Below are 23,312 nucleotides of genomic sequence, written 5' to 3'. Positions count from 1 at the left end.
GAAATGTGGATTCTTTTGTCTAATGATGTAAATATCTTAAATGTTTTTTTTATTCTATTTTATGTTAATGTCGAAGAGTAAATCATTGCTCGTAGTTTTGTGGTGAACATACAGATGTACAATTTATCAATCACTGATAAGAAGATAACTGCGCTGGAAGTGATACAGTAGCATCTGCATTCCGATAAGATTTCAAACTTCATTGATTCATAAATCAAAATTATTCGTCTTGTTTATGAATTTTTGCCCAAGATGAAGTAAGTACAATTTAAAACTAGCTAAAGATTACTCGTAACAGCTCGTCTGGCGGAACAACACCAATTTGTGGAAGAATTTAATGATAACTGGTTTAACTTTTAACAGTTCGAGTTAGAAACAAATCCTTATATAAGATAAAAATTAATAAAAAAAAACATTTTATACGATACATTTTCTGGTGATTACGCTTCATAATAATCTGTGACTTTTCTCATAATTTCATTTTCTTATGGATGGCAATTACAATAATGTCTTGTCTTTACTGTAAAATAATATTGCAAGTAAATCGTAATCAAAACTCTAACAATAATCGTACAAAACAGATCTCTGATACTTTTTAAAGCGTTTTGTAAAAAAAGAAAACTTGCCGTTTAGAGAATGTTAGAAAATTTTACCCGTTTGCGGATCAAAATGATTGAGAAACGCTGTTTCAGTATCTTATATTTTACTATATTATAAAAGTCTAATGATAGCGTCGCATCAGCCAATCAAATCAATGAAAAATCATCCTCATATATATAATAACCGATGATCGAGTAACGCGCGTGTTTCAACAATGAAACTCGCGCCACGTCATGATAATTTGATAATATGTTTTGGTAATATTTACCATGCAGGGAAAGGCTTTCTCGTGACAAGGCTGAACTCGATCCGGTAACTAAACTTTCATTGGTAAGACTCTTTTCAGGGGAATGAAGAAACGAAGAAATGGTCAGCAATGAACGCTACGTACTGGAGTTTAGGGTTAATCGCTGGAGTTAGGGTTAATCCACTGGAGTTAAGGTTACAATTTCAACTATCAAAATATCACCAAACAGGCATTGGCTTCGTTCAAATGTAGAAGCAATTTTCACCCGTCATACCTTGACGGACGATTTTCTAGTTTATTTAATGATGAGAAAAATAAGTCATAGTGCACTAAAGCTCTTCTTAAGGAGACAGAAAAACTCGTTCTTAATTATATATTTTCAAAAATTTGCAATACATACTTTAAACTTTTGTTTTATTAAAGGTTTCAATAGTAAAAAATGTATTGAAAGTAAATTTGCCGACTCTGAAACGTTTGTCATTAATTCAATTTGTCATTAAATAGCTTATTAATTATAAACGTTAATCTCGCTATTTATGCACACAACATTTCTTCATTTCCTTAGAACGACTGTAGTTTCCAAATTACGGTGGCGATTTGGCTCCACCTAAGAGCATAGCCACTTCGTGGGGTTTTTTTTTCTTTTATTTTTTAAACATTTATTAACAGAAATATGCTCAACAACGGAACCCTTACACAAGTTTGAAACCCTTATAAGAATACTAAAGAGAAAAACGAGAAAGGAAACAAAACTGAAGTTCTATAAGGTTATGGCGGTGCCAACCTTACTATACGGCTCCGAAATATGAACTTTGAATGCTTAAGAAACTAGTAGAATTCAAGCAGCAGAGATGAAGTATTTGTGATCTCTGAAGAACCGCACTATCCTAGACAAAATAAGGAATGAATCTATTCGAAGTGAATTACAGATATTTAGCCTCAATGAAAAAATTACAAAATACGTAACGATTGGAAAAACCAAGTTCGACGTATGACACGAGGGAAACTTCCAAGAGCTGCATTTTATTACAGACCAATGGGCAAACGAAACTGTGGTAGGCCCAGGAAACGGTAGGCCAACCAAGAAGCCGGAACAGGCTACATGCCTAATCCTTTTGACGATGATGAATATGCTCAAAGGTATGTATTTTTTTTCCTGAAATGAGAGAGTTTATCTGCCTTTTAGTACATTTTATGAAGGGATATTAACTTTTTCTTGTGGTCAAAAAAAAAAAAAAAATCGCACCTTTTTCCTTGGCGTAGTTGTTCTCCTCGACCTTATACTACTGTGAATGTGGAAAAGGTAGATGTTGTTACTGTTTCAATAAGGTTTTAGTGCGTCTCTATGATTGTAAAACATAAAATTGTTTCAAGGCTAGTTATTTATTATACCTTTTATTACCATGAATCAAATTGCTTATACAGGGTTATCCGTTTTAACCTGCAAAACTTCTATTTTTCGCAACCATTAGTCCTAGATATATACTTCCAATTGCAAAAATGTTCAAAATCAGACGCAGAGTTAAGATATTGAATGTTTGAAGCAAAAATAAAAATTAGTCAAAAAATACAAAATTTAACTTTTTATACGGGCCCTATCACCACTGACTCATGCTTAAAGAAATAATCTCCATTGAAGAATGATTCCAACACAAAAAGTTTGACTTTAGTACGGACAATATTCACTGGGATATGAAACGCAACGTTTTGTGACTTACACCACTTTACACTCGCCTTCAATAACAACTTTGGGGAGGGGGGGACGGTGGAATATAGCGATTATCAAAGGTTTAAAATTATATATGTGCAAAGAGTGTGGTTTTTCAAATTGTTCAATGTTTTGTAGTGTGTTTTTGCGTATCGTGGCATAACATTTGCTTTTATTTTTGAAGAGCAATGAAAAATACAAATACACTGCTTGACAATTGCTAAGGAACAAGTGATTTATGCAAATTTGTGCCTCAACCAGCTGGCCAATGGAAATGAATTCAAGTTCAGATGGCGTGGTAGATCAAGACTCGTTATCTGCATAAAAGACAGTGCATACACCCTCAAGATTCGTACGAAAATTCACGCTGTTTGTTTTTTAACAAAAGTAGTGATGGATGTTAAAAAATGTTTTTCCCTGAAATTCTGTTTGGTTCTTGATATATTTAAGAGTAAAATGTCAGCAAGATATCATTTGGGTACCTACGATCATGGACGAGTGGTTGGAAGACTGGAAGCAGGTCAAAGTGTCACCACTGTGGCTGCTGCAGTGGAGTGTGTCAAAAAGTGCCATCTCCCGATTAAAAAAGGCCGCTTGAAAGTGGAAATGTTTTGCAAAAGCATGCTGGGGGTCGTGGTAGAAACACTACACCTTCAGAGGATTGCTATGTAGCCCTCGTGGCAAAAAGGAACATAGATTTCACTCCTGAACCGATAAATGCAAATTTCACAACCGCTACCGGTACGCATGTTTCTGCAAGAATCATCTCATGGGGAGTAAATAATGTTGGATGCAACGTAAAGGCTTCCGTGCATACATACTAAGTTCAATCACGCCATTGTCGAGAGAGGTTACGCTGGTGTAAGGAACATATTGGTTGGGACCGTCAAAATTGGTCTAGAGTGAGGATCTTTGGCGAATCTCGTTTCATTGTGACAAGTGATTCGGGTCATCAACTACTGTGGAGAGAGCGTGGAACACGTTATGCACAAAAGTTTGTTTGTGGGCGTGATCGGTACGGCCCAGGCACGATGGTGTGAGCAGACATCATGCACAATGGCAGAACATCGCTTCATATTTTTGGACAAGAAAGCGTTACGTCGACATGTATTGCAGAGAAGTTATGATGGACTATGTTCGTCTTTTTAGGGGGGTTGCTAAGTCCAGACTTTCTCTTTACGGACGACGATATACGGCCACACAGGAACATTGAAGTGTCGGACACAGTGCAAAGTGAAAGCATTCTCCGTATGTAGTGGCCTACTTACTTTCCCGACTTAAATCCAATTGAACTTGCCTGGGAGGCTCTTGGCAGACGTGTTGCGCGAGGAACCGTCCCTCCCAGAACAGTACAAGAACTCAACTCCGCCTTGAGAGAGGAGTAGGAAAACATCCCCCAAGCACTCCTCAATAGTAAGTGGGTAGTGTGGAAAACATATGTAAAATGTGCATTAGTGTCCCTGGTAATCATACATCATATTAAGGTACTCATGTCTCTATCATTCTGACCTAGATAATTTTTTGTGGTTGTTTGAAAATCATCTAAGTTGGATTTTTTTAAAGTTTTTACTTCATTGATGCAGTAATATTTGTATTATTTTGTACTTACAATAAAGGCACATCTTCCCTACTGACTATATACTTCGTTCTGTTTCTTTAATCATTATGTATTCTTGACTATTCCAAGAAACGTAATTGTTCCTTAGCAATAGTCAAGCAGTGTACTTTGTTTATGTTTTACTTCGGCAACCTGTAATTCTTCTGAAGGGGCGATAAGTTCTCATCTCATCTTTTGTATGGTTCCTTAAAACTTAAAACTCGAATATCTCCTTGAGTTTTGGTCGCACAAATGTCAAGTTTTTTGTGCTAGTAACATTCTTCAATGAAGATAATTTCTCTAAATATAAGTTAGGGGACCTAGGGCCCGTACAAAACGTTAAATTTTGTATTTTTTGACTCATTTTAATTTTTGCTTCAAACTTTCAATGTTATCTTAACTCTGAATCTGATTATGAACATTTTTGCAATTGGAAGTAAACGTCTAGGACTAACGGTTGCGAAAATAAAGGTCTTGCAGGTCAAAGCGGAACACTCTGTATAGTCCTAAGTGACTGAACGTAACCTGCAGTGCGCCCTTTAAATGAGTGACCCATTTTGAACTCAATGTATTTTTAAAAAATTATTGGTTTTCAAATGAAATTGCTGTAACGACGCATTTTTATCAAAAGCCTTGTTAATATTATTTACGTTCAAAATGGGTCACTCATTTAATGGATACACTGTATGTACCACATTTTGGCAGTAACTGAAATGAGTTGTGTACTTTTTTTTTCAGGTTTTTCTTGGATTTTCTTTGTATACTAATCTTAAGCCAATGCATTACAGGTAAGTCTTATCTTTGAAGTTCTTATGTGTTTAATGCGATGTACAGTATAGTACAAAGTTCATTAAGTGTCATCACTGAACTGCTAACATGCGTTACAGGTTGCAGTCTGCTTCAATTTTTTGGAGAACGATGCTTACTAGTAGCTGTACTTATTTCACATGGAACAGCGATTTACTAATCTTTATTCCTCATTTATGTCATCATAGCATACCTGGTCACAGGCCAGTCTCTGCTAGTAACTGGGTATCAAATATTTGATTTTACGACTGCTTCTTGAAGAAGGAAATCATGTTTTAATATACCCCAAAAACTATGGGGTAGAAGGATTACCTTATTTATTTTCCTAAGAGGTACAAAGGTGTGAAAATTATTAGAATAATTGTGATTTTATTCAGGTTTTCTTGAACGATTTTGCCTATAGGGAAAAAGGGGGCACATGTGAACATTTTTTTTTTTTAATTTCTTTATTTAAAAAAAAAAAAAACATTATTAATTTCTCAACGCAAAAGTGTCCCCGTGATGGAATACACTTTTCTTTGCGATATGGATTTTTTTGAGATTTTTAAAAAAAATATTTCTTTATTTTATGGTAGTTTTAAAAAACGTCTGCAGTTGTTCACATATGCCCCTAGAGGGGGGAGCATGTGAACAAGCCTGGGGCACATATGAACACGGCTAAAAAAATGCAGGAAAATTATCATATTTTAAAGAAAAATTCTTCAATATGAAACATGAACTTAAATAACAAATACGTTACGTTGAAGGTATGCTGCGTTTGTTTCAATTGTACAGTAATTGTTCCACTAAGAAAATATTTTTTTCCAGAATATATAACTACTCACTGTTAAATTCTAAAGTCTCGTAGCTTGTTCTGATCACTGAATGGATTAGAAATAAACTTATATGACTGCATAATGCAAAGAATTTTTTATTGAACTGGAAACTTCTTTAGGCGAGTTGAGCACTTTTGAAGTGGGAAAAAAACCATCCATTTCACGACACCAAAGAACCGTCACCTTACCAACACCGGAATACAGCGCATCTGCGGCTTCCCTCTGCTCTTTTATGTGGGATTTTTTCGTTAAGATTACGAAGTTCAGTGACACGATCGGTAGCGCACAAGTCTCAAGAATCGAACAAGCAACCCATCGTGAATTTGATTCTCACCCTCATATAATATTTCTGAAGTAAAAACTTCTTCAGGCGCTGGGTATTTTTTGAGATGAGAAAAAACAATGTTTCTGATATCGGTGAGACTGTTTGCCGTTGCCACTCTGAAAATGGAGAGCTAATTGCTATGGTCGCGGTTTATATTTCACCGGCTAAGCCTTCCAACGCAATACGAGAATTTCTGAATGAAAATTTATTTATTTATTCTAAAGACGCTTTTGCATTACTTCAAGATAAAATTGGGAGGAGCTTTGATGATGATTTGCCACTGATTTTGAGTGGGGATTTCAACCTCAACTTTGCAGATGATAAAAATCTACCATTGATTGATTTTTTAAATGGATAATTTAATTTAACGATGTTCGATGATTGCAATCTTAACGAGATATAAAAGTGCAGTTGGTGCAGTTTTTAAACGATATTCACAACAGATTCGAATCAAAGTTTTTTATTCCCAATTTCGGTTACCATAAACCTATAGTGTCAGTTTTGGAATAAGATGATGATGATCATGGCGTAAAAAATCCTGATATTAAATATGAATAATTTATATAAATTTGAAAAAGAAAAAAAAAAGAATTTTCTTTATTTCAATCATTTTTTCAAAATTTAAATCTTTTTTTTTTTTTTTTTTTTTGAAATGAACCCCGAATCACCTGGCGTCCTTCAAAATTCGAATTTTCCCGCATGCTGGTCAATCTCGCGGCATATCGGCTTTTCCGCTAAGTCAGCTAAAGAGGGTTAATGCAGTAAATTGATTGCGTAGAAAGTTCAGTATGTGTATTGTTCGTTATTTTTATGCATGGAAAACTGAATAACACAAACTATGAATTTAGTTTCTAATATTTCCTACATTTGCATCAATATTTACTTTGTAAACGAACAGTAATAGACCAATAAAAATGTATATAATTGATGCTCGCGTTGCTGATAAACGTCAAAACTAGACTGTAGCTGATATTTTGAATCTACAAATTACAAAACTTTAATTTTTGAAACTACAATTAGTTTTAAATGAAAATTAAATGCACACCGCACACGCGCGCGTACAAACGTACCAGATTTATTTTGTATTATTAAATTTTCACTTCTGTCGGCAGTCCCGTGACTGCCTACTTTTTTTTATGCAAGGGTTATTCCATATATATTTTGCTTTTAAATTTCATGCATTGTTTGATATTAAATATTTTGTGTCTTATTATATCCTGTAAGTATTATATAAAACTAAATTATTGATCAATTATTTAGTAACAAAAAAATTTAAAAAATAAAACTAATAAACATAAAAAATAAATATTTAATAATATTAATAACAAATAACAATAAATTAACAAACTGATTGTAGAAAAATAAAGTAGTTACATATTTTTTAACACTTACAATATTCTAATAATATTACGGAGAGCGGCTTTGGGAACTGTTCACTTGTGCCCCTAGATGCTGAATTCACAAGTGCCCCATCGTCTACTTTAAAGTTTACTCGCAAAAATAAAGAATTTTTAATTTAATAGAAAAATTAAATACTGTTATAAATTTACTTGAATGTTCATACAATGATTTGCATTACTAAGATTTAGATTAGCAGTTAATTTTCAAAATGTTATTACGTGAAGAAGACAGTGATACATTTTTTTCAACACCTGCTGAAACAAAGAAGTTGCCACCGCAGAAACATGAAGTGGCGCATCGCTCTAATTGTTTATCCAAGAGGTACAACTAGTACTGTCCTTATTTGAGAATTTTTCCAGTTTTTTTTTTTTTTGCTTTTTTTTTTTTTTTTTGCTTTTTCCAGTTTTTTTATTAAGATCACATCAACTCAGAGGACAGTGGGGGGTGGGGGGCTATAGATGTCAGTCAACCTTTAGAGGGGTGCGAGGGACTGAAAAAGGTTGGTAAAAACTATTTTAAGCACTCATCAACTATCGAAATTTCAAATCTGTTAACCAAGAAAGGTAAATTCAGAGAATTTTCTCTAATAGCTATAATTTGTAACATTTTAATATGAAACCTCATATTTCAGTGGCGCAAACAGATTTTTTTCCAAAGGGCAGAACTATTAAAATAAAATTTTTTTTCGTTTTTGTTTGATGTTTTGTTAGGAATTAAATACTGTTCTTGTTTAATGTAACATGATAAATTTTATTTTTATCTCTCATTCCCTTCTCCTTACCTTCTTTTTTTCCTGCAGCCAGCTATGTACGAAGTGTTAGCAATTATGTCAATGCAAAGGACTGTGGAAAGAGACTATTGCCAAGCGCCAACTCTGATCGCATTGTGGGAGGAGACAGAGCCAGGCACGGAAGACATCCATGGATGGTATTTTTTTTAATTATTTTTTTTTTTCAAATGAAATTCCATCTTTTTTAAAGATAGCATTCGAGTTATGTCAAAACCATGAAGTATTAAATTCAAGTTTCGTACCGTGCAATATCGAAACCGTGTTATAACAATCGCAAATTTGGTACCGTGTAGCATCGAAACCGTGTTGTACACGTACCGTGTTATACGAGGGACGCCCGTAATTCATTTGAGTAGGTATGTAGTCTTTTTTTCCCCAAATTCTGGTGTAGTTACACTGAGCTAGAGCCGCGAAAAAAGGGTGTTTTTTTTTTTATAGGTAGAGAACTTTAGGTTTGAATAAAACACAGTTAAATGTTGTTAATTGCCATGAATGATGCTTTATTCGAAAGATGATTCTTTGCCATTTTTATTTAAATATGTTTCTGGCATAGGGCCACCTCGGCTGGCTCGGAGAAAGTCCAATTGGAAAGTCCAATTTTCTTGCTTTTTGCAGCAATAGCGGCCGTATGTCAGTAATAAGGTAGCGAATGTTCTCTTCCAAGGCGTCAATCGTCTGTGGCTTATCGGTGCAGGCAGAGACTCCATATAAAGTAGTCCAGCGGTGTTAAATCGCATGATCTTGCAGGCCAATTCACGGGTCCAATACTCGAAATTATTCGTTCACCGAACGTTTCTTTTACAAAATCAATTGTGAGACGCGCTGTTGTCTATTCATGATGAAATGGCAAAGCGTTGAGAGCAAAGCATAAATATTTAACGCGTCAATAGAGAAGCGCGCCAAAGTACATCACTTGTGACGTCATAGAAACACGACTTATTTCCAAAATCGAGCATTTAAAAAAAAATAAATAAAAAACAAACTATTGTAAAAAATAAAAAAAAATTTCTGGCTTTTTTTTTTTTTTTTTTTTGCATATTCTACCAATTTTAGTGACCAAAAGTAGTATTTTTGACTGAAAGAAACAACCCCACTATTATTTTTGTTTATATTAATTTCAGCTTTCGATTTCAAATTTAGATTGCTTTATATCAAAGATACGATTGGGGATTTGGTATTGTTGAAGATTTTAAATTACGATGTGGTGGAGCTATTTTGAATGACAACTGGATTGTCACAGCAGCATCTTGCTTCCAATTGTAAGTTCTCGAAAAATGTTTTTTAATTACTAACTTATTTTTAAAACTATTCTTCATAAATAGTATGAAGAGGAAGACTAAAGTCATTGAAGAAAAAAAACTGTTTTTTTTTTTTTTTGTAGAAACAAAGTGATGAAATTAACGTTATAAACCAGGGTTGGCCAAAACCCGGGTTTTTTTAAAAAGCCCATGGACCCAGGGTTTTTTGGGTTTTTTTAAATAAAACCTAAAAAAACCCAACTAAAGCTGGGTTTTTTAAAAGAACGGTGGGTTTTTTTGTCTTATTTTAGCTTAAGTATATGGACAAAGCAAAAAATTTGTCTTAAGGTAAAAAAGCTGGAAAATTCAGCGTTTTTTGAAGAAAAGTAAAAAAGACGACGAAACCCAAGAATGGTGAAGCTTCAGATTTTTTAGTTTCCATGGCTACCAACAGTTAAGGCAAAGTTACTTCTCAAGTGATAAAATCTATTGTTTTTTTTGTAATTACGACATTTTTTTTTGCGTTTTACTTTATTGTATTTCATTTTGTTATGCAAAACTACTGTAAAACCTCAAGTAGTTTAAATTCCTTTTTACTGAATTCCAGGTTAATCAAGACATTTCTTTGAATTTTATGTTGCCTGTTTTTCTATTTCTGTGTACAGAGTAAGAAATATTAAACTTTTTTGTAAGATAATGTACATCTTATTCTGTTTTCTGTTCGACCGTTCGTAAAACCTGTTAATTTCTAAAAAATATACCTTGTTTATTCGAGATTTGTGACGTGTTGGTTTCTAGAAAATATTTCACACGAAAGCCTTTCGGCTAAAGTAGTTTCCTCCGTACAATCTACAAATATTGAGAAAATCAGATGTGACAGGACTTAGTCAAGATAATTTGAGCTATTTATTGACCTATTAAAGAAAAAAGTTAAATACATTTATTTAAAATCTTTGAAGTATTTTTTTTAATGCTGTTAAGAGTGAAGAAATACTATTAAAGTTCAAAATTCATTTTTTATGTCCATTGGCTGTGGTGAAAAACAAATAAAAAAGAAGTTTAAATTGTGAAAGTATTTAAATTAATTTTTTAAAAAACTTCTTCGAAAATTAAAAAAAAACCCAAAAGTGGGCTAAATAATGGGTTTTTTTAAATGGGTTTTTTCAAAAAAAACCCTTGGGTCCAACCCAATTGGGTCCAATCCGGCCAACCCTGTTATAAACTCACGCCGTATACTGCCGTGGCAGATAAACGGCAGTATCTGCAGAAATGAATTTTCGAGATATTTGAAAAAAAAAACGCGTTTTGGATTCAATACTATCAATAGGCAAGCGTTGGAATAAGACTTTTTTTGTTTGCCCTTTTCTTTTCAGCGGAAACGAAATAAATAAGCTTATATAAAAAGCTAACTTACAATAGATGGCAAAAATGCAAGAAAATGAAAATGAAAAATTTGCAGTTACTGCTCTTTATCTGCCCACGGCAGAATACAGCAAAAGTATTGCCTACAAGGAACTTCTTTTTCAGCGAAGAAATGATTTCAAGATTCAACGCTAGACAGGTCCAGAGAAGTCAAACAGTTAGGAAGAAACTTTCCCTTAACCACTTGACTTATTAGCACTTGACTGGCTGGTCGAATCTACTCGGCCTTGTTGAGCAATCACATTGTTTATTGTTCTCACTTGACTGTTTTGATGTCCTATGATTTTATTTTCCCCCCGCCTTCCTCTGCAGCACCACCGTCGACCGGCCTCACGATGCTGCTCCTCTAGCGATCATCCATATCCTACACACACACGTATAAATACATACATACACCTACACACTACCCACACACTCATGCCTGCACACAGAAACAAACACACACGCATACATACACACACCTAACTACATACACACAAACACAAATACACAAACACACACATACACAAACACACACATGCACAAACACATACGCACACACACACATGCCCACACACACACATGCCCACACACACACACACACCACCACACACTAATGCCTGGGCGGTCATTCCAAGCTCGTCAGCTTGCGAGATCGAGATTCTCGCTCACGTCATCGCTTGTGACGTAAAAATGTCGCAAAGTAATATTATAATCTACTCGAACCTAGCCGCAAGCTACGTTCGAGTAGATTAAAATGCTACTTTGTGACATTTCTACGTCACAACCGATCACGTGAGCGAAAATCTCGATCTCGCAAAGCAGACGAGCTTGGAATGACCACCCTGCACACAGACAGAAACACGCACGTCTACACACACACATACCCACACACTCATGCCTGCACACAGACACAAACACACACGCATACATAAACACACCTACCTACATACACACAAACACATACGCACACGCACACACATACCCACACACACACATGCCCACACACACATGCCCACACACTCATGCCTGCACACAGACACAAACACGCACGTCTACACACACACACACACACAGACATACATGCCTACATACACACACACACATACACACTTGTGATTGCGAAAAATATAATTTGAATTCCAGATGTCAGAATTCAAAATTAATTTTTTTTCTTTGGATTCCTGGCATTACTTGGAGAATTACGCAATTTTGAATGTACTGTTTTAAAACGTTTTAGTTTTGTTAAATCAAACATTTCTTATAACTATTAACATGCATTCTGCTGGGCAGGTAAAGAGCAGTAACCGCAAATTTTTCATTTTCTGCACTTTTGTCATTCTTTGTACGTTAGCTTTATTGTACAAGCTTGCTGATTTGGTTTCTGTAGGGGGGAAAAAAACGTCTAGCTTCAACATTTTCTTATTGTTAGTATTCAATCCAAAACCCGTTTCTTCAAATATCTCGAAAACTCACTTCTGCAGATACTGCCTTTTACCCGACCACGACAGTATAGTGCACAGGGCTTAATTAGCATGGGAACTTTTCAATTTTATGACAATTTTAGCATTTTAAATGAATTCAAGGCTTTTTATAATATAAGTGCAGAAGAATATAAGGGCTCTAGCATTTCTTTTGTTAGAAATTAAGCCTTGATAGTAGATGATAGATAATAATGTAATTAACGACACACAATGAAGAAAATACACAATGTGAATAATGTAAATGCGGGTTACTTCGGCCCACATTTTAAAACTGTTCTTATCTTTTCTCAATAATTTTATAACTACTGTTTGACCACCGATTGTATGTAATTTGGCAATAGGCCAAGTTAAGACGATTCCATCTAAATAACTCTAGCAGGGAGAAGGAAAAATAGAGATGGGATTTTGATTCACGTGTTTTATAATGTCACTACTGCCTAATTAATTTATTGCATGCTCTAAGTTGAAAAAGAGTGAAAACAAACAGTTTCTATGGAAACAACAAAAAGAAAATACAATGTTTTCATTTCGTCAGGAAAAGTAGAATCAAAATAGTAAGCGCAAAATTATGTTGTTAAAAATACATCAATTATTTTTTGAAGTTGACATGTTGTTATTGTGAAACTTTTAAATAAAAACCGTAACAGAAATGAAGAGTACAACTATACCACTACATAAAATATTTAATAGCGTTCATAGATAGGTAACAAACTCTTAGCTGATGTAGGACTGTCTTTCAAACAAAGACATAATTTAAGGTTCACATTGCGCATAAGTACATTTAAAAATACATTTTTCAAAGTTTCATTTATACACTAGATCAGTGAAAATAATATTTTAACTAACTTGTGTTATCCTCATATATATAATATTCTCTGATCGAGTAATGCTGACGTCACCAACAATGGAACTCGCGCCACGGCATGATAGTTCGTTAATATTTTTTGATAATGTTTGACATGCAGAGCTTTATTTTGACAAGGCTGAACTGAATCCGGTAACTTAGCCGTTTTACTGGTAAAACAGTCATTTAATGAAAAAGAAGAAAAGAAAAGTGGTCAACAAGGAATGCTACCTACTGGAGTTTAGGGTTAATTCATCGGAGTTAGGGTTAAAATTTCAACTATCAAAATATATCAAACAGGCAATTGCTTCGTTCAAGTGTAGAAGCAATTTTCACCCGTCATACCTTGACGGGCGATTTTCTAGCAAAAAGATAAAATTGATTATTCCTCTTTTACAAGAGTCGTATAACTACATGAAAATTTTACATGCAGTTGAAAAATCTGCTGATTCATTTTCATTGTCTAGAACGGTTCTTTTCACTAGGGTTCTTTTCTTAGTCTCTTTTTGCAAATGAAATGACTAGGAAAGTCAAACAGTGTTGGAATCGCATCAGCTTTTAGCCATGTCCCTCCAAATTTCTCTTTGTCGAAGCACTCAGACTCAAAATGTTTTGAACATATGACAAGATGTGGAGAAACTTAGAAGTTCTCTTTGCAAAGATTTACTTCCCATCGTTTTCTCCTTTCTCCATCTTTAGGAAACCTATTAAAACCTATTACTGTCAGTACTATAGTTTATCCAAGAATAAAATACTGAACTAAGAACAGATTTCAAACTAACTGCAATTGTTTCGTTCAAATGTAGAAACAATTTTCACCCGTCATACCATGACGGGCGATTTTCTAGTGTTTATAAGTAATTAACTATTGTGTTTTTAAATTGTAATTTCTTAAGAACTGTTTCTTTATTAGTGCATAATTGTATTTTTACAAGTGTATTTCCTGTTATTTCAAACAGAACTGGACAACCTGTAAATCATGTAGTAATGACAGGTTTATACAAGCTGTCGGAAACGGATGGACCAACTGTGGTGCGGCATAAGGTACGCAGCAATTTTCAAGATTGTTTCAATTATATTTAAGGCTGACTATCTTTGGGTGTCGGACCAACCAAAAAAGTCCAAAAGACTCCACAGTTGTTCCTCTGTGAACTATAGCCTAGAGCAGAAGCCGGAAACCATGTTGTTGTTGTTGCAAATCTCCGGTGTTTAGCAGCGCTAAACCAGGTCTATGAAATTCGTCACTCTCAAAAATCCAACACCAACATTGGATCAGCCAAAAGATCCAATCTTGAAAGTCCCAGACAATTCAGTATATGTTCGGGGGTGGCCTGATGGTCGGCACACTTCACACAGGTTGGAAAAGTCTTTTTCCCATTGCAATAAGTCAATGATTTTAGGTGCCCACTAATGAGCCTAGTGATGGTCGTCTGATCTCGCCTACCACACTTGAGAGATAATGCAAGACCCTGTAATGCACCTCCCGGGCACTTTGCCTGGTACCAATTATGGGTAGGAGGGACAGTCCAGGAGGACTTTGCAACCCTCTCAAGTCCTGCAGGCCGCCTCAAAGTGGCGAGGGGGTGTTCCTGGGCGGAACGGGCGAAGTACGTCGATTCTCCTGACAGGGCTACCCAAGGCGTGAAGGCCGTTCCAACAGCCCAGCTAAGGTCTGCAGGCATCGGAGCAAAGTCAGACTTCTACCTTTTGGTGCTCCTGTCATTTCTTTGACAACAGAAGCTGCTCCTATCCTCCAGCTATGATTTTGTCGCCGGAAATCATTCTGGAGATGAGTCATTCTTTTCCAGATGTGGTAATTATTATTTTTTTAAGAGCCAAATATTAGTACAGGCACCTTGACTACTAGAAAACAACATGTAACGGGGTTATCTGCTTTGAATCATGTGTTTGATGTATTTGATGAAAATACGAAATATTAATTGTTTTGCATAGTATCAGAGCATATAACTCAACCTCTTAAAGAAAATGCATTATTTTATTTAATAACTAACGAAAACCAATATAGTTATAAAAACTTAATTTCAGAGTGCGAAAATGCATATTAACTGTGAAAAATAACGGAAACAAAGTATGCTAATAAACCTTTTGGCCACATTGAACTTAATGCGACTTTCGAAGCTTTGTCATTAAGCGTATCTTAATTGAGTTTATAAAAACACTATGGGCAACAAATTTCAAAATCTTCCTGCTGCTTAGCTGAATCTATTCAATTAATAATGAATCCTTGGGCTGAATATGACAAATTGGCTACTTTTTTTTTCCCCTTTTAGAAAAGCATTCAAAATACAAGAGCAAGGCTTACTACATGGAAACTTCAGGCAGTTCAGCTTTGGCACTTCTTTTCGATTCTCAAGGAATATTCACATAATGGGCGGGATTCATCTATTTAAGCAATAAAACAATGTCTGTCGCTTGTAAGGCTACCCGCTCTTTTTACATAAGAAATTATGCCCTGGCTAAAAGAATCTTTTTTTTCTTCTTCAACTATACCTTTATTGGAATATTAATCCATACAGAAGCCTCATCGCAATGAAGAAAAAGAGTAAATAAAGGAAAAATGTTTTTAAAGGCAAGAACCAAACAAAACGAAAGTCAGCAAACAGAGAACAAGGTAAAAACAACACACAGGGGGGCAGTCCCAAGCATCAAGTGGCAGGGAAAGCAGGTGTCCTTAAATCATGTTGTCACTTGCATCCCAATACAGTTTGAGCAAAGCTTCTTTCTCCTTGCGTAACACTATCTAGTCTCGCACAGACCAGGAGATGCTCAGTGTTCATAGTTCAGGAATTGCAGATTGGACATGTATGGCTGTTTAGAACACTTATCCTGTTCAAGTACTCTGCAAGGTACATGCCTTGTTGTCAACCTGAAATGGGCAACTGCTTCCTTTCGTGGTTTCAGGTTGTAAGTTTTCAAGGTGTTTTCGATGTTATGTCATTTTTTACCTTTGTATAGTATATTTAAGTTGTTTCTGCAGTCGTTTTCCATTCTTCTATACATTTTTAATGAGACGGGGGAAAATGACGTCGTTCCATTATGCCGATGATTGTTACTCATTTGGCATCACCCATGGGGCACGTGTGACTTGAAAAATGCCACGGATGCGTGTAACGTTGCCCCCCCCCCCCAATATCTCAATCTGCTCTGTTTTTCGAATTTATTTCGGCCTGCATCTTGCAATCGACATGGGGAACTGTCGATGAGCTTTCAACAGTAGTCAGACAGCATTACCACACATTCTATTCTACCATTCTATTTATATTGGCAATGTCCCGATGAAAACGCTCGTCGTGTCCCCCATAACTATCCTTCAAGCTGTTTTCAGTTAAAATTCAAATGAGAGATCAGAAAGTGAATTTTTAAGGACATATTGCAGCGAAAGCAGAAAATAAAGTAAGCAACAACAAACTTTTCTATCACAACTTTGTTGTTGGGCATTTGGCATTTCAAAGGAAGTTTGTTGACACATGACTGAACACATCCCTAACATTTCTGTAAAGAAGTGTCTCAATCTTGGGGTCTCTAAAGAGAAGTTTAGTGTGAGACCCATACAAAAAAGTTTTAAATTTTTGCTACATTTAATAGAGAAATTTCTGCACAAAATGACAGGACATATCTTAAGTCCAGATAACCAGCTGGATATGAGCAAATATATTCCTGTTCATAGGCGGCTCTTACGGGGGGGGGGGGGGGCAAGGGATACAACTGCCTCATCACCTTTAAAAGTAAAGGAGCTTTGCCCCTCCACTTTTCCAAGTTCAAAATTTACGATCGATTGAAAAAATAATAAAATTGATCTGTTCACTTATTTTATGAAAGAGTTGATTTAATATGTGTAGGTTTGATATTTTTCTCAAGTTATTTTTTCATGAAAAGTAAAATGAAGCTTTAAATTGGAAGAAAAGAGTCGACTGAGGCCATCTATCCCGATTTTCGAGGTTGTGTCTCGAATTTTTTGGAGGTCATTTTATCAATTTATAAAAAAGTCAGATGTTGGGGCACCGTCCACCTAACTTGCCCCCCCCCCCCCAATCTGCGCACTTCCTTTAACATCCACTTTTTTTGTGCACCAGCCGCCTATGCTCCTGTTATTAGATGTCTTCCTGATGTGCCACAAAACGAAATGTCTAGTTTTTTCGCTCTGATATGACATTGTGCAATCAGTTTCCTGACTTCGATTGTAGATACGGCACTCAAAAATAAGAGTTTAGGAGGTGATGCAATGAGACAAGTTTTTCTTAGGCTTGCGTTTGTTATCAATGGAGCACATTTGTAACACAAAGAAAGCATCATATATAAATATGCAAGAAAGCATCATGATTTGCACGAGGGATTTATTAAAACTTATTTAGCAATGCTAATACTGCAGCTAATTTTTCTATTATCTAAAACTGCTGAAGAAACACGAGTATGATTCTACTGAGCCGCATGCGATTTGCGAGCCGCAGGTTGCTGACCTCTGATCAAGGATAACCCAATAACCAGAAGTTTGGATTAAAGCATGCAATAAAATGTTCTGGATAAAATTACCTACACTAAAAGGCTATTGTGAAAGCCAATCAAAGATTTCGTTAATGAAAAAATATGCACCAATGTTTGATTTTTGTATTAAGTTAATCATTGAAAAGAATACCACGATTTTATATCAATTTAAGTATTACTTATTATTCTCTACTAATTACTTAAAATAATCTAGCTTTCACAATAAGAAATTAAAGAATAACTTATGATTTTCTTCGATCTAGGTGTCGAAAATTATCATACATAGCAATTACAGCGAGTATTACAAGGATAAATATAACATTGCCCTCGTCAAACTCACGAAGCCAATCGACTTTGCGGGATCCGAAGGGTATGCTAATGCCATTTGCCTTCCTGAAGAAGACGACGAGCCAGCTGGTTTTGCAACCGTGACTGGATGGGGACTAACGAAAAATGTTCCTTACGGTAAATATCACTTTAACGCATTACTCTTAACAAAGATTCAGAAATTCAGTTATTTGTGAATGGTTATGGTACTGATTTAACATTCGAAAAAACAAGAAGTTCCAACCAGAACTAAACGAGCCTAGTTTCAGTAAGTATTTCATGCATTTCTGCCTTAGCCCTGGCTATAGGGCGGTAACTTACTGAAAATACCATGCCTTGCCTGCAATCTTCGAGGTAAACTGAACCACTGCTTCGGTCACTCGTCTGGTCAGTGCTACTTCTGTATTAGCTCCCAGTTTGTTTGGCACTCTTAGCTTCCTTAAGAGGTTTCCCTCCTCCAGCTCAGGCACTTCCTATTCCGAGCTGATGAGTGCTAATAAGCACAAACTGCAGTCCTCGGATGGAATGACTGAGCTGGCGGTGTATTTCATAGGACAAACCTAGTTTCACGCTTACCTACATCGACTTTCTAGTCTCTAATCAATATTCTCTAAATTTTATAATACAGCAAATTACGTCCCACATGCCTTTTTAAGAATTTTTGGTGATTTATAGAAATAAAATATGTTTCGTCCATCTGATGAAATAAATGCGCAGAAAATAAATGAATGAACAAATAATGTAGTAGCACCTTTTAAACATTGCGTCTAAATTTTTTTTCCATAACAAATTTTTTTTAATCGTGTTCAAAAAAAAAAAAAAAGAATTAAAAATAAAAAAAAAAACCCATCAAAATAAATTTTTTATCAAAAAACAAAAAGAAAAAAGAAGGAACAAAAATTCGGCTGTTAAGCTATTTCTTCCGAGTAAAAACAAAGCGCCTCGAATTTTATTTCTCCCACGATGCGAAAAATCAAAAGAAAAAAAACAATCGAAATATACTTTAGAAAATAATTTAATAAAATAATAAAATGTCCATTAAAAAAATTAATTAAATCGTTTAAAAAAAATCGTCTGTACTGCTTTTTCTGATAAAACATAAATGACTCCGAATTTCCCTTTTTTTTCCCGTTGTCAAAAATAGAATAAATAAATTTATAACTTTAGAATGAAAATTTTAAAAAGAAATCACATCAACAATCATTATTTCATGGTAAAAACCAGGGCTGCTGAGTCGGAAGTCGAAGGTTTAAATTTCATGAGTAGGAGTCGGAGTCAATCATTTTCATTCCTAGTCCGCATTTCTGCCGGTTCTTTCAGGGTCAGAGTCAGATTGGTTTTGGATTAAAGGAGTCGGAGTCAAAGGCTCTAAAATTTCCAGTGTCGGAGTCGGTCATTTTCTCTTCGCCCTGTTAAAAACCAGGGCTGCGGAGGCGAAGTCGGACTGATTTAGAGATAAAGGAGTCTGAGTCGGGGGTAGAAGACTTAAAAATTATGGAATCGGAGTCAGAATCGGGTATTTTCCCGACCACTCCATAGCCCCTCCCTCCTCCCGCTCCCTTCCTTTAATTTCTCAGTAGGCGTTAATGTTAAAAGGTTTTGATCGGTTCAAAACTGAACGAAAATTTGTTCAAATCAAAAAGATCTTTTCTATACCCGTTCTTCATCAAGAGCTTTTTATTACATAGTTTCCTTGAAGCAAACCGTCTTCAAGTTCAGGATCTATATTTGCCTTAAATTTTCCCGCAGACAAATGTTAAGCTTTTTGAACTCTTCAAAATTGAGCGAAAAGTTGTTCAAATAAAAAAGTGCAAGATGGTGTTTTCACCAAGATCTTTCGATGAGGTTTTTATTAGAAAAAAAAGTTTGTTCGAACAGGATTATTCACTTAAAAATTATTGGGGGAGAGGGGGGTTAAACAGGCAGACCAAGGGGTACGTTTCCCCCATCTCGATACCATACTTTCCAAATTTTAATTTTTCTAAATTTATTTAACGATTTTATTTATTTTCGCCCTTTTTTTCTTCGTTTTTAGTGATATTTTTTAGATGCATTAAGCCTGTTTCGTCTTTATTCAGGAAATTAGGCTAAGAAGCATGATTCACATTACTCTAAAACGATCCCATTACAAAAATATCACTTGCAACAAGTCTCATCTTGATTTCTTTTCAGGTTATGAGTATTTACCAGATGCGTTACAGGAAGCAAATCTTCCCATAGTTCCAGTAGATACCTGCGCCAGTACTGCAAATAACGTTTGCGCAGGAGGCAAAGGGAAGAATATCTGCAATGTATGTGCTTATATACCAGACATTTTATCTTTTTTTACTTTGTCACAAATGTTGCATTTTGGTGTGTATGCTATGTGCAGAAAAAAATATTTTAAACCTTTTTCTTTTTCTTCTTATTTTTTTTTCTTTTACAATAAACTCCCGATTATCGGTGGTCGGATTATCCGCGGTTCGGATTAACCACTAATCTCTTTGGATTTTTTTTTTAACACGCTTTTATTAGCTTCATTTGTATGTTTGTGAGTAACTATTCTTTGGACTAAGAGCTAGTGGCTTATTAATGTTAGTACATTCCACCACTTTATGAGCGTTCGTGACCGAGTGATCTAAGGCGCGGGTCTTCGCTGACGTCCACCTCCGGGAATCATTGAGCCTACGTTCTAATTCTGTCTACACGGAAATTAAATTTATAATCTTGTAACTCAATTTTTGCCCACTTTTTGTGATCGGATTCTTTTAAAATTTGGAATGCAACCTCAGACCAATGACAATGCAATATTCTAAAATCGAATAATTTATTAACGATAAGTTATTAGTTTATTCTAATTAACACGCTTTTATTAGCTTAACTTGTATATTTGTGGGTCCAACTTTCCTTTGGACAAATAGCCAGTGGTTTACTAGAATTACTTACAACGTACAAATCAGAGCTGCGGATTGTAACAATGTTTGCACATGAATTTACCAGAAAACATTCAAAATGACTGATGCAAATAATGCAATAGAATACTAAGATACATTCCATTATAAAAATCGAGCGCACGCAAAGATTTCATTTAAGATTTATAAGTGTTAGCAATATTTAGCATTTAAATCTTATTTGAAAAAAAAAAAAAAAAAAAAACAGTAATAAGGACTTTCATATATTTTTCAGAAATAAAAAATACAAACAATTAATTTTTGATTATTTGAGTACAAAAACTAGAATCGTAAATCCAATCTTAGAGGCGTTCATCCCTCTAAAAGTCCTCCCCTCCCCCCCCCCCCGAATTAGAATCATCCAGAAAAGACCGCTTTAAAATACCCTCTCCCCTAAAAATGTCTATAGCGTAGTTTGCATAATCCCCCCCCCCCCCACTCGTGAATCATTAATGATAATTCGTAAAAAAAATAATAGTTTAAAAAACTATTTAAAAAAACGCTTTAGTAGCAAAATTAACTAAAATGTTAAAAATAATCTTTGGATGACATATATAAAGTTATTGACCAAACACTCAATTTTAATGTAATAAAAAAAGCGTGGGGGGCTGCCTATTTACATTTTTGCATGGATAACAAGTAGAAGAAATTTAAAAGATCTGATAAGAAGCGCCCCACGCTTTTTTTTTTTTTCTATTACAGTACAATTAAGTGTTTGGTCAATTACTTTATACTTGTAATCCAAAGATTATTTTTAACTTTTTAGTTCATTTTGCTACTAAAGCGTGTTTTTTTAGTTTTTTAAACTATTATTTTATTAAACTTATGATTGTGTTATTGTTTGATTTTAGACTTTGAATATATTTTTTATATTTAATGTTAGTAATTGAAATGTAGAAATGTTTTCAGTTATAATTTAAATGCAAGTGTAAGTGTTATTAATATTTTTTAACTATTGTATACACTCGTATCGTTTTTTTATCTATTATTCGGATTATCCACGGTTTTCGCGCCACCCCATTCCGCAGATAATCGGGAGTTTACTATATTTAATTTTCTTCCTCTTCCTCTTTCCCCTAGAAGAAATGATTTAAACAAGATTTAAAACCATTCTTTTCTCTCCTTCTTCCAGTGGGACAGTGGTGATCCTTTGACACAAACAGATTACAGGGGCATATCTACATTATTGGGGATCGCAGTGTATGGCTTCTCTTGCGGCGAAAAGGAATACGCAGCTGAGTTCACCAGGATGTCCACGTACAAGAACTGGATTGCTAAAGTGATGGCTGAAAACTAAAAAATCTCGCGAGGCTTCAATCCGGTATTCTTTGGATTATAAACTGCGTTATAAATAAAATTCATATTCCTCCGTGTGTTGTGCATGTCATTTGTTTTTGAAAATGCATGGATGTATACATTTTGGTAGAAACGTAACATGAAGTAAATAATGGGTCATAAAAATAAAACAGAACACATTGCTTCTCACTTATTAAGATGGCTGACGCTTTGATTACAGCAATGGCGCCTAACCTACGGCTCGAGAATCTTATCCGCAACACTCGTTTTTTTTTCCTTCTTCTTCGGTGTTTGGGGTACACATTGGGGTATTTAGCTATTCTCAGCGGAGAAGCTTTTTAATCTCTAATAATCCACAACAGTTTTTCAATATTCTATTTCCAAGACAATACACATTAAAGATGTACATTACATAGGAATGAAACAACACACATGGCGAGGTGGGAATCGAACCCACGGCCTCCGGCTTAGAAGACAGAGCTTCTGCCACAGCGCCACTGAGACTACACTTCAGTGTTCATTTTTTTTTCTTTTTTTTCTTTCTTTCTTTTTTTTTTTTTTGCTTCTTTTTCAGCGTTGTTTTTTTTTTTTTTTTTTTTAATTCTTCAGTGTTACAAATCGAAAACCACGATTAATCAGTGTCCTAAACTTGGACCCAAATATTCAGAAACTGCTTTCTAGAAAACAGATGAGATTAATAAAATATTCATTAAGTAATGATAAAAACGTTTTTTGGTTTTCCTTTTTGCTTTGCGATTTAATTCCCACACATTTTGTTTTTAGAAATCATCTTCAAATGTTAAAAAGCTATGTTTGACATAACTTGCAGTCTTATCAAATTAAGAGATGATTGATCAGATGCTAGAAAGTCAATGTTGGTATGAAAAAATAGACTCGTTCAGTTCTGGACGGAAATGGAAATCGTTATTATTACTTTTATGAGGAGAAAGTAGACTCAACTAAAGCCCTCGATCTGTCTCTCCAGAGAAGGATCCAGGG

General features: G+C 35.0%; 1 protein-coding gene across 1 annotated transcript; it reads left to right on the top strand.

Annotated features, from left to right (window-relative positions):
- The first annotated feature begins 176 nt into the window (after window positions 1-176).
- On the top strand, window positions 177-22,768 carry LOC129224952 (U21-ctenitoxin-Pn1a-like). Its single transcript, XM_054859500.1, has 8 exons — window positions 177-257; window positions 4,891-4,940; window positions 8,300-8,427; window positions 9,431-9,549; window positions 14,217-14,301; window positions 18,024-18,225; window positions 20,260-20,378; window positions 22,150-22,768. The coding sequence occupies exons 1-8, from the start codon at window positions 253-255 to the stop codon at window positions 22,312-22,314; spliced, it is 873 nt and encodes a 290-aa protein (XP_054715475.1). The 5' UTR covers window positions 177-252; the 3' UTR covers window positions 22,315-22,768.
- The last annotated feature ends 544 nt before the right edge of the window (window positions 22,769-23,312 follow it).

Source organism: Uloborus diversus, chromosome 6 (assembly GCF_026930045.1).
Source record: "Uloborus diversus isolate 005 chromosome 6, Udiv.v.3.1, whole genome shotgun sequence".
Classification (NCBI taxonomy): domain Eukaryota; kingdom Metazoa; phylum Arthropoda; class Arachnida; order Araneae; family Uloboridae; genus Uloborus; species Uloborus diversus.
Note: the sequence above shows the minus strand (reverse complement) of the source record. Positions and strands in the feature narration are given on the sequence as shown.

Coding starts and splice junctions, on each gene's coding strand:
- LOC129224952 (XM_054859500.1), top strand. Junction 4,941..8,299: donor CTTAAGCCAATGCATTACAG/GTAAGTCTTATC, acceptor TTTTTCCTGCAG/CCAGCTATGTACGAAGTGTT. Junction 9,550..14,216: donor GCAGCATCTTGCTTCCAATT/GTAAGTTCTCGA, acceptor TATTTCAAACAG/AACTGGACAACCTGTAAATC.